The sequence below is a fragment of the Populus euphratica genome, unplaced genomic scaffold, assembly GCF_000495115.2.
Source record: "Populus euphratica unplaced genomic scaffold, PopEup_1.0 scaffold46.1, whole genome shotgun sequence".
In the NCBI taxonomy this organism is placed as follows: Eukaryota; Viridiplantae; Streptophyta; class Magnoliopsida; order Malpighiales; family Salicaceae; genus Populus; species Populus euphratica.
This window is the reverse complement of record NW_011499852.1, coordinates 1,936,220-1,953,414: the sequence shown is the minus strand read 5'-3', so window position 1 is coordinate 1,953,414 and position 17,195 is coordinate 1,936,220. Positions and strand designations below refer to the sequence as shown.

The window sequence follows — 17,195 nt, the reverse complement described above, 5'->3', positions numbered from 1 at the left end:
GATGGTCAGATATTGCACGAACCCAAGTCAGAATCAGGGTCTAAGTTGGAACAAAACAAAAAAAAAATTACGGTCCGACATGTTTTTCTAATAATATTTAACAAATATAATTTACAACAATGCCTCTAAAAACACTTAAAAATTACAATAAAAACAAGGTAAAATAATGAAAAAAGCTCTTGAGTAAGAGTTCAATTGGTTTTATCTTTAAGAGTGTTAAAGTAATTATACTATTTTTAAAAAAAAAAATACAAAAATGTACACGGGTAGTAGGTATTAGATATACCGACATGTTTTTCTAATAATATTTAACAAATATAATTTACAACAATGCCTCTAAAAACACTTAAAAATTACAATAAAAACAAGGTAAAATAATGAAAAAAGCTCTTGAGTAAGAGTTCAATTGGTTTTATCTTTAAGAGTGTTAAAATAATTATACTATTTTAAAAAAAATTAAATACAAAAATGTACATGGTTAGTAGGTATTAGATTATTTTATTCTAAGATTAAATTAGTAATTTTACTATACAAAATAAAATTATCAATCTAACCCTTATAATTTAAAAAAGATAATTATGTCATAGTAAAAAAAAACTATCTTACCCTAGAGCTTAGTGCATTATCCTTATTTTTATATAATTATACTATTATAATGAACAGTAATTACACACAAGAAATTCCTTACAGGATTTTTTTTTGTTAGTGAGAACAATCCTTATTTTCTTTCCATCAAGAAAGTGAGATTAAGTGGTTTTTTTGGAGTTTCACGGGGGAGTTACCTTTTGAATGAGAGGTTAATTTATTAGAGAAAATAATAGGGAAAGTGGCATCGATGCAATAGAAGACAAACAAGATTGTTTAAAAAACTCAATTACAAAAATTAAGTAAAATAAGATATTCTATGATTTTGTTTTATTATAATTTACTTTGATTTATTTTTATATTCTAAAATTATATTTTCTATGGAAACCTATAAAGATATAATTATCTCATTATCAATGAAGTTGTTATTTTCTTCAAAATTAATCTATTAAATTGTTTAAAAATCTCAATTACAAAAATTAAGTAAAATAAGATATTCTATAATTTTTATTATTATAATTTTTTTTGATTTATTTTCATATTTTCAAAACCTATAAAAAATAATTATCTCATTATCAATGAAGTTGTTATTTTCATCAAAATTCAAGTATTAGATTGTTTAAAAAACTCGATTACAAAAATTAAGTAAAATAAGATGTTTTATGATTTTGTTTTATTATAATTTGCTTTGATTTATTTTCATACTCTCTAATTATATTTTCTATGGAAACCCTATAAAGATATAATTATCTCATTATTAATGAAGTTGTTATTTTCTTCAAATTCATGTATTTTTTTATTTGACCTGGTGCTATTTGAGATGGATTTAAGGCGTATAGAGAGGAATAGCTTGGGACAAATGACATTAGCTAGAATTAAAGTAAGAAAGACAGAATTGGATAATATTCTACGAAGGTGATAGTAATTGCATTTGGGGGTTAAGAATTAGGACACATGTTCTTGCACATCATAAGAAAAATCATAGCTTATTTCAAATCTAGATCAAAAGCAAATCTTCCACCCTGCTCTGTGATGATCTTATGCTTGACATATTGCATTCCACCCTGCTCTGTGATGATCTTATGTTAGACATATTGCACCTATTCGATGTTAAGTGCCCTCATTTTCTTTTCCTTTGATTGATTCTTAGCTTTCTGTCTATCAACTCTTGGTTTGGATAAGGAACTCAAAATGTTTTCTTTTACTTTGATTGATTCTTAGCTTTCTGTTAGATGAGTTTTGATCTCTAAACCTGAAACTGCCACCATAAGCATTCGTTGGCCCATGGAAGAAGTTTGAGATGAGCAACAATAATAATCAAATAATTCCCTCGAACAAGCTAGGAAGTTTTATATCACATTCTTTTGCTAGGATTATCTTATCTCTATATGCTTCTGCTACTATTTTTTCTAGTCTTCTTTATTCAGATAGCTTTTCCAGCCTGAAGATCGAGGGGTGCTTTCTGATTATTTTTTTTTGTTGACTTGTGAACTTTCTGTCCACCTGCACGGTTGAACAGAGCTGTAACGGGACCAAGAAATCAACGAGTTATTGGTGACAGAGGATCTGGATCGTTTTCATGGGAAAGTAATTGTAAATTTTGTTTACGTTATCTTGTCGCACCCATTCATGAAATTTCCTACTCTTGTTATTCTGTAAATTTGCAATGGTTGAGTCCTGCTACGACCATGTAGGCAACGGGTGTCATCTCTATAACCTCTTTTTTTTTTTATGGTGGGATGATATTCATAGTAAAATGATAATGTGTCTCTCAAGAGCTTTTCTTTAATCTCTTCTTTTATAAGGTATTGATATTTTACTTTTTATGATTAATTAATGTCAGGTTTTTTTTATTTATTTACTATTGATTTTTTTTAGCCTTTATTTGGGATTGCGGTTCAAGAGGATGGTAGCCAAAAACAAATTAATTAAAAATATTTTTAATATTTTCAGATGGTTTTAATATATTAATTTTAAAACATAAATTTTAAAAAATATATTTATTACTTTGATGTAATTTTGAACAAAAAATATTTTAAAAAATTAATATTATTATATTTTCAAATACTCCCTTAACTTCTTAACTATATTATTAAATTAATCTCGTCTATTAAACCTGATCAGTCAATATTGCTTTTTAAAAATATTAGTATCCTTGAATTTATTTTTTTTATGTCAGATAAAAATAATCCCATTCGCGGCATCTGACAAGCCATTTAAAGACAACATCATCTTGATTTGGGCTTGCAATGTCTGGCCCATTCCTAATTGGAGAAGGTCAACCATAGTAGAAAGATTATTTTTCTTACCAAAATCATTATCAAGGCAGTACGTTATTATATTGTCAAAACGGGGTTAATGACTACCTTTAACACTAGCAACTCTAGTTTGTAATAATTATTTTTTAAATATTTTTTATTTAAAAATATATTTAATTAATATTTTTTAGTTTTTAAAATTTATTTTTACATTAACATATCATAATAATCCAAAAATCTATTAAAAAATTAATTTTAAATAAAAATAAATGAATTTTAATCCATCTGGATTTGGACTCGATATCAAACAGGTGTTTCAGGTTCGAACTGTTTTAAGACAGTATAAATCACACATGCCATCGTAATGAACAGTATAAAAGCGCTCTTGTGGCCCCCACGACTCCCTACATGATGTGTCAGTGGGACCCTCATTGGCTTTTTAAATGGACTCGGCTGGCCGTTGATCTCTCCGCCCGAGTGAATCGGACGGGGAAAAATTCTTGGAGTCAAGAACCTATCTTGATAGGTCTCTTTGACCACACTGACACTTTAAAATTTCTTAGGAAAAATATATATTTAATTTTCCAAAGTTTGACTGAGCTGTCACTTCAATCGAGGCACTCCTCGCTCAACATCAAGGTGGCTTGTGAAATTACAATTAGGGGCGTGACACTTTCCAAATTTGCATGCCCCTCGTCTCACTTTCCACAATGAACAAAAAATTCCTCTTATTACAAAGAACGGTTGGGAAGGCAGTATAAATTATATTTTTAAAAAAAAATAATTTTTTAAAATATATTAATTTTTTATATATTTTGAATTGTTTTGATTTTCTATTTTAAAAATAATTTTTAAAAAATAAGAAAATTATTTTAATATATTTTAGTATTTTAAAAAGTAATTATAATAACACTTTCAAATAAGAAAGTAACGTAAGAAAGAGGATTGGATATAACAAGTTCATGCATCTCACAGGCTCATTGTTAGAATAAATATCTGAAGTGGTTAATGTTTGTCAAGTTGCCTTTGGATTGTAGTAGGTGGAAAGTTTATTACACTAGCCATCTAATACTACTTGACGAGTTTCTAGAATTCGGTAGTTTTTGTTTTTTTAATGAGTTTTAAGAATATATTTAACTTAAAAAGTATTAAATTAAAAAAAAATTAATTTTTATATATTTTAAAATTTTAAATATTTTTAAAAATACAAATTTAATATGTATTTGGAAAAACAACTTGCTAAGCCACTAGCTATATTCCAAAACAAACTCTTAATATAATAAAGATGATATGATTTTTTATTAAAATAAACTAGTGAAAGTATTATACTACCCATTTAGATTTTGAATTAAATGGAAGACTACATTGTAGTCTTTTAGTAATGAATTAAATTTACTATATCTAACTAAATAGATTTATGTTTTCCTATTAACATAAGTTATGCTTACTTTACACAAACTTTTTAGAATCTAGCCTAGTTGTTGAGTTAATTAATATATTTCTAAAGCTTATGTGAATACATTGATTTGATTATGAATTATTTATCAAACCTCAACCAAGAAAATATTTAGCATGAGAAGACTAATTCCATGATCTTAATAGTAAAAAAGAGGGGGGGGGGGGGGGGAAAGGGCAATTTACACAAATTCAATACAAAAAATAGATTGAATAATAACAACAACATAGAGGGTAAAGATGTCTAGGAGGAATGGGGGGAGATAATCTATCTTGGAAATAATCACATGTTAATGGAGTAGTTAAATCCTGGGTTTTGGTAGGTTTGACCACTGCCCTCATTGGCCCCGCCCCTCTCTCTTCTCTATTACATTAATATTCCTCAGCATCTCTTTAGCTACTTTCTTATTAATTAAAAAATCTCTCGCTCTCTGCCTTTTCTCATTTGGCTTTCTTTGACTTGTTGAGGGTTTTTGCTTTTTTCTCATCAAAATCACACCTTTCCCATTTCTTCGCTTTTCTATGTTCTCCCCTCCCAACACTTATCCCTTCCTCTTTCATGTTGGAACCTTTGCATGAGCTGGTGTTTAAAGGTTTGATATTTATCGTTGTTTTTTTGTTTCCCTAAGAATTGTGATTGTTTTAAGTTTGGAGATGCTGGGCTCCTTTCGTTTTTGTTAATGGATTGTAAAGCAGTGACCTTTTTTGGTTGATTTTTCTTTTTTTTGGTTCTTGGTTTTCTGTTCTTTTTTTTGTAAATTTCTATTTGTTTTTATGTGGAAAATTCTTGAAAGGAGAATTGATATTTGAAATTTTTGGTGCTTGTAGTTTTGAAAATTTCGGGGTGATTTTGGATCTGGGTGTTGGTCATTTGGTTCAGTTGATGGGATGCTGATTTATATAGCTTTTTGTCTTATTTTGAAATTGCATTAATGGGGATTCTTTTTTTTAAGCCTTTAGTAATTTAAGGTTGGAGGTCATTGTTGGGGAATATATTGACTAGTTGGCATTTTAGGAGATTTAAGGCATTTTGATTGTGTGTGGAGAGCTTAAAGTTGGATAATTTTTATTTCTTTTGGCAACACCCGTGCATGTTATTCGAGGTTGATTGTGATTGCAAGGCAATTTTGGTGATTTGGTGTTAAATTTAGTGGAATTTGATCTTCTTGTGGTTAAGGGGTGTTTCATCTATGATTTTACTTGCATTACTGTGTTTGTGATTAACCGAGACGTAATTTGAGCTGTCATTGCATTGAAAAGATGTAAATTTTATTGAAACATTGATGGAGGTCCTCGAATGTTATTTATTGTTATATCACACCTAGAATTAGCATTGGTGTCCCCTATAAAAGAACTGAAGGTTAGGGATTGTTTTCATTTTAGTTATCCGTTTGGATGATAATGCCACTTGGCATTGTTGTCAAACATCGAAATTCCTGCAACTTGAGCCCTTGAATTATTTTTTTAATGTGAATGAATGAAAAATGAATCTTGTATTGAACACATGCATTTTTTTCCAAATATTTTATCGGCATTGAGAAGTTTGTGTTGATATGATGCTTCTTCTTTTTTGGCAGCAGCTTAGAAGACTTCCTTACAGCTTTCAAAGATTGAATGTATTAAGATGGGCTGTTTCACAGTTTTGAAGAGCAAAAAGAAAAGGCCAGAGGCATCAGTTTCCATCAAGCATGTTAATCTTAAGGAGCAAATACCAACTACTCTGCCTGAGCCCCAGTTCCAAACTCGGTCATTGCAGTCAGCACCCCCTAGTTTTAGGACCAGAGCGAAGCCTGTTCAACCAGAAATCAAAGTAACTATCAATAGGGCACGGGCGTTATCAGCTCCAGAAAGCCTTGATGCAACGGAACAAGATGCTCTTGCATCATCTGAATATGAAGAGCATGAAGAATCAAAAAACCGAGTTGGAATTGCAAAGGAACAACGGCTTCCAGGTCCACAACCCCTTCCACTCCCTTCACCTCAGGGTGGTGCTGTCCTGAAGCCTATGAGTAGCTTTAAAGCAGTTAATTGCAGTGGTCCTCTCTATGCATCTGGACCATTACCGCGTCCTCCAGGTGGAACACTGAGAAACTTTTCATATGAAGAAATTCTATCTGCTTGCCGAAATTTCTCTTCAGATCGATGTGTATCTGAAGGTCTTTCATCCATAATGTTCTGGGCTTCCTTTGGGGATGATGCTTCAAGTTCAAAGAGGTTTGAAGCTAGTGTCACTCGCCTTCATTCATCATCTCAGGTAATGTATGAATTGACAGTTTATCATTGCACCCACAAAACAGCTTTCTTTTAGATCTTCTAGTTGGCAATGGCTGATAGTTGAACTTTGAGGATTCCACACTTAACACTATGATTTTAAGTCTTAGTTTAAGAATACAACTAGAACTTAGATACGTTATTTGCTTATAATTTTTGTACTTGAAAAGGCATATGGAGTTTATTTATCATTTGCCTTTTCTTTTCAAACACTTGAAGTGTCTTGATATTTTAAAAGAAAAGCCAAAGATGCAAGTGCATTATAATGTTTGAGTATTTAAGCAAGACCCTTGTATTTGATCTTATAGGGTTTAAAAGAGTTTATAAATGAGGTTAATACCCTTGCATCTTTGCAACATCCAAACTTGTGCAAATTGCTTGGCTATCATGCACGTGATGGGTCTGACCAGAGAATGCTGGTGTATGAGAGGCTTTATCATGGAAGCTTGGATCGGTTGCTGTATGGAAGATCTGATGGGCCTCCCATTGACTGGAACACCAGGATGAAAATTGCTTTATGTGCTGCACAAGGTCTTACTTTTTTGCATGAAGAAGGGCCTTTCCAGGTAAAATGCTACTTTGATCCAAACAAAGTGAATGATGAAACAACGTATTATATTATATGTAGCTCACAATACTATTCCAGACTTCCTGAAGAACGATTAGATTATCATGTTTTTCCCTTTTGTACTAATTTTTAATTGATTGAAATCTGTTCTATATATTCTGCTTTGTGAATGTTAAGCGGCAATTGAAATAAATCATCTGTTTGTTGCTATGATTCCTTCTTCTTCTTCTTCTTCTTTTCCTGAAGGGAAATATGTGGGAGACTGCACAGTGTTCAATACTTTTAGTTTTCCATGAGTTTTATGTTTGCTGAAGCTATCCTTCCATTTCAGGCAATGTACAATGAGTTCTCTACTGCCAACATACAAATCGACAAAGACTTTAGTGCAAAGCTTTCAGGATATGGTTGTGTTGGCCATATTCCTGAAACAGATATCTCTAACAGTTCAGTGGTAAGCTCCTTTATCTCGCCTGCTTATATTTCTTCTTGTTTTGCATGAACTAGTGACAGCTCGCTTTACCTCCATACCTTGGCTTGGGGGCTGAGATGGCTTCCAGATATTTGCAAGCTTTGATCTCTCAAGACTCTGGAAGCCTTTTTCTCTTTGTGGAGTTTAACACTTTTCTTTCTATTCACTTGTACAGGCTGCAGCAAATCTCTCAGTGGAGACGGTAGAGAGAGGGTTATTGACTCCAAAGAGCAATGTTTGGAGCTTTGCAATTGTTCTTCTTGAACTACTCACTGGCCGGAAGAATCTTGATAGCCGTCATCCTAGGGAAGAGAGAAACTTAGTTAAGTGGACCCGGCCTTTTCTAGCTGATGACTGTCGACTATCGCTGATTATGGATCCTCAGTTAAAATTCCGTTTCCCAGCAAAAGCAGCCCGGACATTGGCTGACATTGCTCTAAGATGTCTTCAGAAGGATCCATTGGAAAGACTAACCATGAGAACCATTGTTGAGCATCTCAAAGTTATACAAGACATGAAATACTCCAGTCGCTTTCCTCTGCAAGAACCAGCTGCAGTTGCTGGAAAGCAAATGTCCAGATCACCTAGTCTTAATGGAATTATTACCCCAACATCAAGGTTAAGTTTCTCACAATCACCGCCGTCAAGAGCCCGGCCATCCATTTCCCCGACTAGGCCTCTTGCTTTACCTCTCTCTCTTCCTCCTCGCGCCTGTTCCTCTACTCTCTCTCTTGAGGAACTGGAACTGGAACTGGAACGGCAAGAAAGCAGGAAATCATCATCATCAGCTGTTCGAAGGCCAAGTGTTGAAGGATTTTGATTGTTAATATATGCATTTTTTCATTTTTTGAATGGCTTTTCTTTTTTACCCCTTTTGGTGATTCAGCAGAACATATAGAAAGATAAAGATGTGGATCTACCACCTTCCCATCCCCGAAGATGTTGAAAAAAGAGTGGATGCTAGCCTGTAGATAGAGTGCGAACCCTAGTTCAACTGGATTCAATTAGTTTCATTGTAATCAACAAAGCCATGTACAATGATTAGTGATCCAAGCTCATGCTTCGTGCTTGTTCATGCTCTTCAATGATTTGTAATCACAAATCATTGCATGAACGTGCCTCCCATCAGTTTTGAATGAAATAGCAAAACGCCACTCCTTGGTCGCTGTTTATTGTTTGCCTGAAAAAGCTATCCATGAGATTCAAGGAGACAATGAGTATACTGTATGTGGTGAACATCTGCGAGGGAATGCAAACGCAGTTGGAGTTTGATATCTAACAGGACATGAAGCAAACTAGTGGAAGAGAAATGAAGAGATTTCATGAGATGTGAATGGCAGGAGAAAGAGCTGGGAAAAATGAAACGTCAAACAAGTCTTTGGGGTCTGTATTTTTTTTTTAGGCTGGCTCGCTCAATAACTCCGTACAGATTATTGTACTTCTAGACGTATGGGAAAAGGCGAAAAAAAAATCGTGAACGTATTATACATAATATATAATGAATAAAGACCCTCAAAAAGCGGGGGGGTGGGGGATGCTCATCTCACACGAAAAGAAGATAGGAATTTGTTATTATACAAAAAAGGAAAAAAAAAAGAAGAAAAGGGGCACTTTAGACAGGGTCATTTTGGCTTTGGTCTGGTCCGGGTTCATCATTCTCTTCATCTCCGCTCTCCTGCTCTGGTGCAGCCGTGGCAGGTTGACAATCATCATTGATTTTCACTTCATATTCCCCCGTTTGCGGTGGGACATGTGATGCTGAACTTGCTTGTTGCTCAGATAAACTTGCAAGACCATTCTGCTTCAAATATGTGTCCAATGGAAGGGTTGCTACTTGAAGAAAACTCGTCATGCTCATTCGGGTTGACCCTGCTTGTGAATCCTCTTCACGGTCAGGATGGCAGTTTAAATCTAGATGTCCCTTGCCTGAGTCAGCCAATTTGTTTGACAGATTATTGCTTTGGCCTATGGATTCTAACTCATTCCCTGACCTGGCTTCATTATCCGAAGGATCTCTAGGTATTGATGCAAGCTTAGAGCTACTCTCTACTTCAGCTTCATCTTTGGGACCCACCAAATGCTGAGTCTTCTGGGCAATCTCTGCTTCACGCTCTGACTGACGCTTCTTTTTGCGCATCATTAAAGTTTTAAAACGGCGTTTTACTGTCATGCAGACATTACATGTGCATGTAGGCTTGTGCTTCCCCTTCCCGCTCGGGGGCTGGATGCACACAATGCATGAGCAGCCAGGACGGTGTCTAGGGTGTTTTGTTGTGGTTGCAACAACAGCAGTAGTGCTTTGCTCACCCACATCCCCGAGGATTGCAGCATTGGCCAGTGCATCCAGACCCGAAGATTCAAGTTCCTGGGCTGGCTGATGACTGCTAGTAATTTTCCGTTTCTTGAAATCTATATCAAACAATCAAGGCCACGGTAATATTAATATAATTCTTTTGAATGTAAGGATAAAAAACACGAGGATATTTTGCCACATTTGAAAACTAAAACAAATCATGCGGATATTTATAAATTGACGGCTCATTATGCAGGTCACGCGACAATTTCATAAAGGACATGATAATAGACAAAACACACATGCATAAATACCACTATATATACTGAACATTCTATTCTTTATTTCACTAATTAAATGACCATGCTTTCATGCATTTATCCCAGATAGATGGATGAAATTCTCTGTCAAAACTTATCATTTTGGATATTTGAAATTGGCCTACTTAAAGTTGTAAAATTGCAGATACAAGACCACGCCAAAGTGCATGCAAAATCCTTAAAAAGGATTGCACATTTTGATGTATTTGGGAGGTTTTAGACCCAGAGAAATACGAAAACAGTGAAACGAAGTAATGACAACATGAACCTTGGACAGGTGATCAGCTATCCATCCAACTTGGAATCTAGGAGAGGCAACCACATGGGGTCATCTAACATGAAGACTAGAATGATACTATGATTCACATAACTGTTACATAAACTTGGTTTATGTAAGACAGTAGACCATACCAATCAAATTACCAGCAATAAGGTCCGCTGAACCAGTCAATCTGATTGGTCTGGGCTACATTGACCAAGTCTATGCAACAATTCAGTATGATGCAGCTTAAACTCCTTTTTTGTTTCTTTCTTTCATGTCGATAAAAATGACCCTGCCGTGAATGATTAGAAGTTTAAGCTGCAATGACATGTAAGCTTCCAACAAAAGAAGAAAAGGAAATACTTGCTGGCATCAAAGTTCATACCCTTGTTCAGTCTGAGAAGATTTTCCAATTCCCTTGGGGCTAATTCATCTGGAGCAGAACAAGAACACCTGAAGACACAAAATCATATTATAGTAAATCGAGTCTGGTACAAAGTCGGGAAAAATATAAAAACCAGCAATGACAAAGACATGTTGTTGACCTGCTTTGATCCCAGGCATTGTCCGCACATGTCCACTTTGGTGGAAGAAGAACATCAACTGGCAGCCTTCGCCACTTTGAGCAGCTATCACACTGGGCCCATTGCTCTTGCCCCCTGACAACAAAGCATAGCATCTAAAATATTAGATGCATTTACATATATCTAAAACTAAAAGAAACATCAATCAAATTCCATCACAAATAACAGAAATATGCTATCTGAAAGGGGAAAAAAGGCCTGGAAAAAGGGAGGGGTTATGATTCCCCAGCAGAGGTTGAGTCAAAATTGAGGTCATTATAAACAATGCAAATGTGGTGAATAGGTCCTTCGACACACAAAGTCCTGACCTTCTTCATAAATTAAATCTAGCATAACCAGAAGATCATTTTCATAACTAGCAAGACATCCTGAATAGTTTCATTTGTCAACTTAGATATCTGTTGATAAATGATTCAGTAATAGCTGTTAATTATGATTCTTATCATTCAGTGATGTAAATTCCTGTCATCACTTGATTTTAAGTTTTAACTCTAAAAACTGACAGAAGGACGTGCATTTCAGACATAAATGAAAACCATCATTAAAAATGATATGCATTGTATCTAACACGGAACAGATTGATGATCTTGATTAGGAATTGATTTCATCTATATTTAAAGATCGAACTTGGTTTGCTCATCGTATAAGAGTTTCGAGACCTTGAGACAAAAAGTTAGTTCTTGTACCAGGACAGTAGGTCAATCTGTGAGTGCATCACCTTCACATGCTAAATAAAAAGACTAATGATATAGCTGACAGTGATTCTTACCCAATTGAACGAACTATAAAGATACTCCTCTTCCCAAAAACTGGAGGTTCCTGCATGGAAAAACATATATAATCATGAAATCAACTGAAAGGCTTTGTCACCAATAAATTGTATATTACATATTCCAGGGGTCAAATATGTGTTCAACAACAGTTAGACTTTCAGTTGAGAAGGCCCTGCAGTACAAATATGGCATATATTATTCATATCCGATACCAGTTCCAATTGCCAAATATCCATGCTTCTGTAAAACATTTTTTATCTACATGTAGCACTTTTGATTATCCACCATAAGTATGTGCAGAAAAAGAAATTGATACAATGTTAAATTAATTATTTGAGAATATTTTTCCTCAGAAAGCAACCCTGATGTGCATATGTTCATACATATATGTTCAAGTGAAAGAGAAAATGAATGCATATATAGACGTGGGTATGGATATAACAACTATAAACTTTAGGGAGACTACTCACTTCATATTCTTCAAAATCATGATCCTCAATGGTGACAATGCTAGGCTTGACACTTGGTGCTGGGCGAAGCAAATCCTGTGCCTCTTCCCACGTAAGTTTCAGCTCAAAAGCATCTAGGCTATCAATTAGTAGCCTCTTACTTTTAGACCCAATATTGCGTGTTCTTTTTCTCTCAGGAACCATCAATGATGGTAGCAGCAAGCCATCCCTTGTCCTGTCTTCTTGCTTCTCAGATTTATTCCAGCTAATATCACCACTAGCTGAATGCAAATGTTTGGACAATGCACTTAAGTGTGTGTCGGTGCTTCCCTTTAGTGACTGAAGAAGGCCAGAGTAACCACTTATTATAGGCAGGTTCTCAAAAACACCCGAAAAGTAACTTTCACTTGAAGGAACACCATTAGGAATGGCAGATGGTTGGGTGTCCTGCTTATTTAATAATTTATGCATTAATACTATATATTCAAGTTTGCTAACATAAAAGCTGACACTGGTTTTTACCTGCATTGCTATAGAGTTTGATGCTTTTCTAAACCCCATGACAAGTTTTCCTTCTGGGTCCATACGACTAAATGTTACTGCAATAGAAATGATGGACTTTTTAAGTGTGACAGTAAATACAACACTATCTCCCATGAAACTATCTACAGTAAAGATTTTAGAACAAACTTAAACAGTGATTTGTGAAAGTAAAGATGCTTAGGGCAATTATAGCATAACAAATATCACATGGAACTATTTCATCATATCTTAGAGGCACAACTGAAAAGCTCTCAAGTACAGATTATAATACAAAACAATTGAGATGTTATCTACTTTGTTCTAACAGAAATATGAAAACTAGAGAAAATAACATAAATATTTTGAAATAATAACATTCCCAGAAATCTGTAAGGGGTTAAGAGATACCAGTATCTCCAGCTTGTAATTTCATGGACTGTATGCACGGAGTTACACCCTCCAGGACATACATCCTGCTGTTATTGTTAGGCCAAAACCTGAACTGGAATACCCACTCTTTACCCTTTACATCTTGAATCCGTAGAGGAAGACCCTCAGGTTGAGAGATGGGAGGGAAATAAGCCTGCACAGTGGTTCCATATCAACTTTATACAGCAAGTTTATCAACAAAATAACTTCTTAGGTGCAAACATTATGAACATCAAATATCATGGCAAAGCCAGAACAAGACTACACAAACTTACTTCAGCACATGCTTTCGGGAGAACCAAACGACCAATGCGACCAGCATCGCTCGCACTGAGAACCTTTTCAAACAATGGGACAATGGTGGAATTTGGACTTCAAAGATAACATGGTTAAGGATATCAGAGTCATCAGAAAAACTTGAAAAAGGTAAAAGCATAAGCAAAAAATACATGATACAGCAGGAAAAGAAAATAAATATGATATTGGATTTTGAAACAATAGAATGATGGATACTCTCCAGATATTTGCTGCAATTCTTGATCTGTAATCCTAGGCCAATAACGAGGAAGCAACTGATTCCGTCCCCGTCCTTCAGCAGGTGGCCTAGCAACACGTATCTGTGAGACCATGCCAGCATTTGCATCCATAGAAACAGCTGACTTTGGAGGCTTTGGCAATAGATGACGAGACCTGGGTCCTTGTTGGAGTGGAGAGGATGCCTTACTCGGTACCCTTTCATCAACAACACCTCCAGGAAAGGGATTTGGATTTCCTAAAGAAGAACCCAGGCTCATACTCAAGTTTGTCTGTGCTAGTGATTCGTATAAATCTTTTGCTGCAGTAACTGTTCTATGAATCTCCGGTTTGGCAGTTTGACATGATGCATTGGATGCTTGGTTAAAATTCGAGAAAATTGTGCTTGCAATTTCTCCCACAGGAGGTAGTATATCCTCCTGTTTCATTTTCCTGTAAGACCCGTTTGTCTCGTCACTCTGTAATTGAAGCAAATTCCTCGTGCCTATACCATCAATACAATTGCCTAACTGCATAAGCTTTGTTTCAGCTGCCAACTGGCTATCGGCAGATGCAGAATGCAGTTCCCCAATGGTATCAACTTTTGGCTTGCCAAATCCATTAGGTTTTTCATCACCATTCATCTGCATAAAAAGATGATTCATTACACTCGAAATACCCAAATTCTGCCTGTGAGAACTGCAGGGCTTGAAATCAAGCATTGTCTAGCAATAGTGAAAACATAACCATTAGCAGGGCATTTCCTAAAAGATTGTGCCATAAACAAACATAAGAAAATGTGGATCCAGATCAGCAGTATCTTGACCACTAGATAGTTACTTTTTTTCACAAAGAGCTCTTTCTTGCCTTGATGACCCTATAGTTTTTATAATCCAGAGATGCATGCAGATGACAAGTGTCAACAGACCAAAAGTAAACGATATTGGAGCCATTCAAAAGAATATGTTTTTTTTTCTGAGCATATTTAAACATGATGCAGGGTGGTTCCTGTGCCAGTGTAGGGTCCACCAAGGTAAAGATAGAACAGAAAATCCTCTTTACAAAAGACATCTATATGATGACAAAGATAAACAAATGTATATGAAAACTGATCTTACAGGACCAACTCCTGCAGTTCTAGAACAGCTTGTACAATTCACACCACCACCATCAAGTAGCTCAAGCAAGGACCTGGAAGCAATGCATCCACAATGGAGACGCTGCCGACACCAAATCCAATTAGATTTATGCAACGAATCACTAAGATCAAGGCTGTGAAAGAAACAAATCACCTACCTTGCTGCATGAAGTGCACTCCCTCCACCCAGAATCCTTTGAGTGGAAAACTTCACAAAAAATCGATCGCTCATATGCAGACCTATATCAAACATGAATCTTCAATCATAACTATTGATTAAAATCATCATATAAAAGGAAGCCACGTTTTCCCATCATATCTAAAGACTTGAAGCTTATTAGATGACAGTCCATAAATGATGTACTTGAATCCATTGTTGCCATATTTTCACTTTCATACAATTTATTAAAAAAAAAAACTAATTCATTAGTCCTTGTAAGTATCATTAGGACAACCTTAGTTAGGCGCCTCGTTTTGAGCAATTCCTTCTCAATTGCTAAGTTTACAATGAAATTCAACCCTTATATTTTAACAAGAAATTGGGGTGAAAACATTATCTCCGTGAATTCAACTCCAAAATAAGCGTTTTTAACGCACCTAATTTCATTGAAAAATAAAAGCATTTGAAATAGATGAATTGGAAATGATGGCACGCCATATTAAATAAAACTCCCAATAATGAGCAAAAAATAATGCCCACTGAAATACAAGCATGACAAAAAATCCAAAAACGGAAAAATTGGACCCGGAAATAAATAGTAAATAAAACCGTTTAAAACAGCAACCCCAAACAAACAATAAATATCAAAACATTTTAAGAAAGAAAACTATAAATATCAAAGAATTAAGATAAATTTACCCGCAGTTATCGCAGAGAATGGCGAAATCACCAGATCGCAGTGCCCAACCTTTTCTCCACCCGCCAGAATTTGACGTTGAGACTCCACAAGTTGCATTCATGCAACTCTTAATCGACAACGACGAGGACGCCATTTTTAATTTATTCAATTAATCTACAAAATTAGCACAATCAAATCTCCAAGATTAAAATTAAATCCCTAAAATTAATCACGTTTAGTTAGTTCTAATTCAACTTGTTAATAAAACAAGTAAAAAAAAAAAACTAACCTCGCATCAAGACAGGAGGCAGAGTACTACAGCTGGTTACGTCTGTTGACTGTCGTAAAGAGACGACGACGACGACATGTTGTTTGGGAGTTGAAGTACTGTATGGTATTGATCGAGTTGAGATTTATTAAGACAGTGAATTAAGTGCGTGGATCAGGAGACAAGTCGGTTACCGGTGACAGGAGGAGGTATTGACGACGGGGGCTTTAATTTTTTTCTGGTGGAGAGAGAAGAAGAAGAAGATGTGCATGCAAAGTAACAAAATAACAGTGGAGTGGGGAGAGAGAAAGAGAGGGTGAGTTTGGAAAACAAAAACGATGCATGCATTGCACGATGATGTTCCTTCAAGACTCGGCGAACTCGCCCACCTTATTAATTTCTTCTCTCTCTTTTTTTTTTTTTTTCTTTTTCCTTACTTGCCCCTCTTGTTTTAGGTATATCAATTCCCCTTTACTTTTCAATTACTACTTTTCAAGACTTCTGGATAATTTCAATACGCAAAAACTCACCTCACCATAGAACAAAACGAATATTATCAACTCTTTTCCATCCAAGATTGTAACTAATTACCAGTAGTTTACCATTTTCAATCAGAAATTATTAATTATATATTTAGCAAGAAACTTCTTTATAAATGCTTGATTTGATAAGATTTTTATGTTATTTTATTTTAGTGGTGATTACGGTTGTGATTTAAAAAAAACAATTAGCAACTTGCTTCCTAGTTGATTTGCTGGATATCTCTTCTTCTTTTCTTTAATGTGTGGACCTTTTATTGTTATGATATCCACAAACCAATAGTTTTTATATTTCAAGACGATTTTATCTTTTTAATTAATTTTTTTATAAATTACCTATACTTCTGTTAATATGGTTTTAAAAAATATTTTTTTATTATATTATTGTCAATTTTAAATGATAATAATAATAATAATAATATAAAAAACAAACTCAGGCAAATACCTCATCATTTATATTATATTACTGTATTAGCAAAAAAAAAATTAAAGAGAAGAAGGCTTACAAAACACTATTTATTTAAAAAAGCTTTGTTTTTTTTTGGATTTTTTAATTAATATTTTTTTATTTTATTTTTTAATATTAAATTTATTTTATATTGGGTTACTCACTCTCTTTACATAAATCATGGGTTTAATAAGTTAGCCTAGTTGACTTAA

General features: G+C 34.7%; 2 protein-coding genes across 4 annotated transcripts; one reads left to right on the top strand and one right to left on the bottom strand.

Annotated features, from left to right (window-relative positions):
• The first annotated feature begins 4,656 nt into the window (after positions 1-4,656).
• LOC105121864 (probable receptor-like protein kinase At3g55450) lies at positions 4,657-8,778 on the top strand. Of its 2 annotated transcripts, none has more exons than XM_011020710.1 (5): positions 4,657-4,891; positions 5,879-6,552; positions 6,878-7,135; positions 7,469-7,588; positions 7,782-8,778. In XM_011020710.1, exons 2-5 carry the CDS (start codon positions 5,923-5,925, stop codon positions 8,424-8,426), a joined length of 1,653 nt encoding a protein of 550 aa, XP_011019012.1. In that variant the 5' UTR covers positions 4,657-4,891; positions 5,879-5,922; the 3' UTR covers positions 8,427-8,778. The 2 variants fall into 2 exon arrangements, with proteins under 2 accessions (XP_011019012.1, XP_011019011.1); XM_011020709.1 differs by having other exon boundaries at positions 5,876-6,552.
• Positions 8,779-8,956: 178 nt separating this feature from the next.
• LOC105121863 (B3 domain-containing transcription repressor VAL2-like) lies at positions 8,957-16,393 on the bottom strand. 2 transcript variants are annotated; one of them, XM_011020708.1, is made up of 13 exons: positions 16,018-16,393; positions 15,749-15,902; positions 15,048-15,129; positions 14,870-14,971; positions 13,752-14,395; positions 13,514-13,610; positions 13,218-13,392; positions 12,810-12,886; positions 12,309-12,626; positions 11,835-11,884; positions 11,027-11,140; positions 10,867-10,934; positions 8,957-10,015 (listed from the first exon to the last, which is right to left on the bottom strand). In XM_011020708.1, exons 2-13 carry the CDS (start codon positions 15,880-15,882, stop codon positions 9,219-9,221), a joined length of 2,658 nt encoding a protein of 885 aa, XP_011019010.1. In that variant the 5' UTR covers positions 15,883-15,902; positions 16,018-16,393; the 3' UTR covers positions 8,957-9,218. The 2 variants fall into 2 exon arrangements, with proteins under 2 accessions (XP_011019010.1, XP_011019009.1); XM_011020707.1 differs by having other exon boundaries at positions 12,309-12,734; positions 16,018-16,392.
• Between the last annotated feature and the right edge of the window lie 802 nt (positions 16,394-17,195).

Excerpts from the sequence above, each read along its gene's own strand:
- LOC105121863 (XM_011020707.1), bottom strand. The coding sequence starts at position 15,882 with ATGGCGTCCTCGTCGTTGTCGATTAAGAGTTGCATGAATGCAACTTGT. Across the intron at positions 13,611-13,751 it reads TTGCAGCAAATATCTGGAGA|TCCAAATTCCACCATTGTCC; the intron begins GTATCCATCATT and ends TTATCTTTGAAG. Across the intron at positions 11,885-12,308 it reads ATGATTTTGAAGAATATGAA|GAACCTCCAGTTTTTGGGAA; the intron begins GTGAGTAGTCTC and ends TTTTCCATGCAG.
- LOC105121864 (XM_011020710.1), top strand. The coding sequence starts at position 5,923 with ATGGGCTGTTTCACAGTTTTGAAGAGCAAAAAGAAAAGGCCAGAGGCA. Across the intron at positions 6,553-6,877 it reads GCCTTCATTCATCATCTCAG|GGTTTAAAAGAGTTTATAAA; the intron begins GTAATGTATGAA and ends TTGATCTTATAG. Across the intron at positions 7,136-7,468 it reads ATGAAGAAGGGCCTTTCCAG|GCAATGTACAATGAGTTCTC; the intron begins GTAAAATGCTAC and ends CTTCCATTTCAG.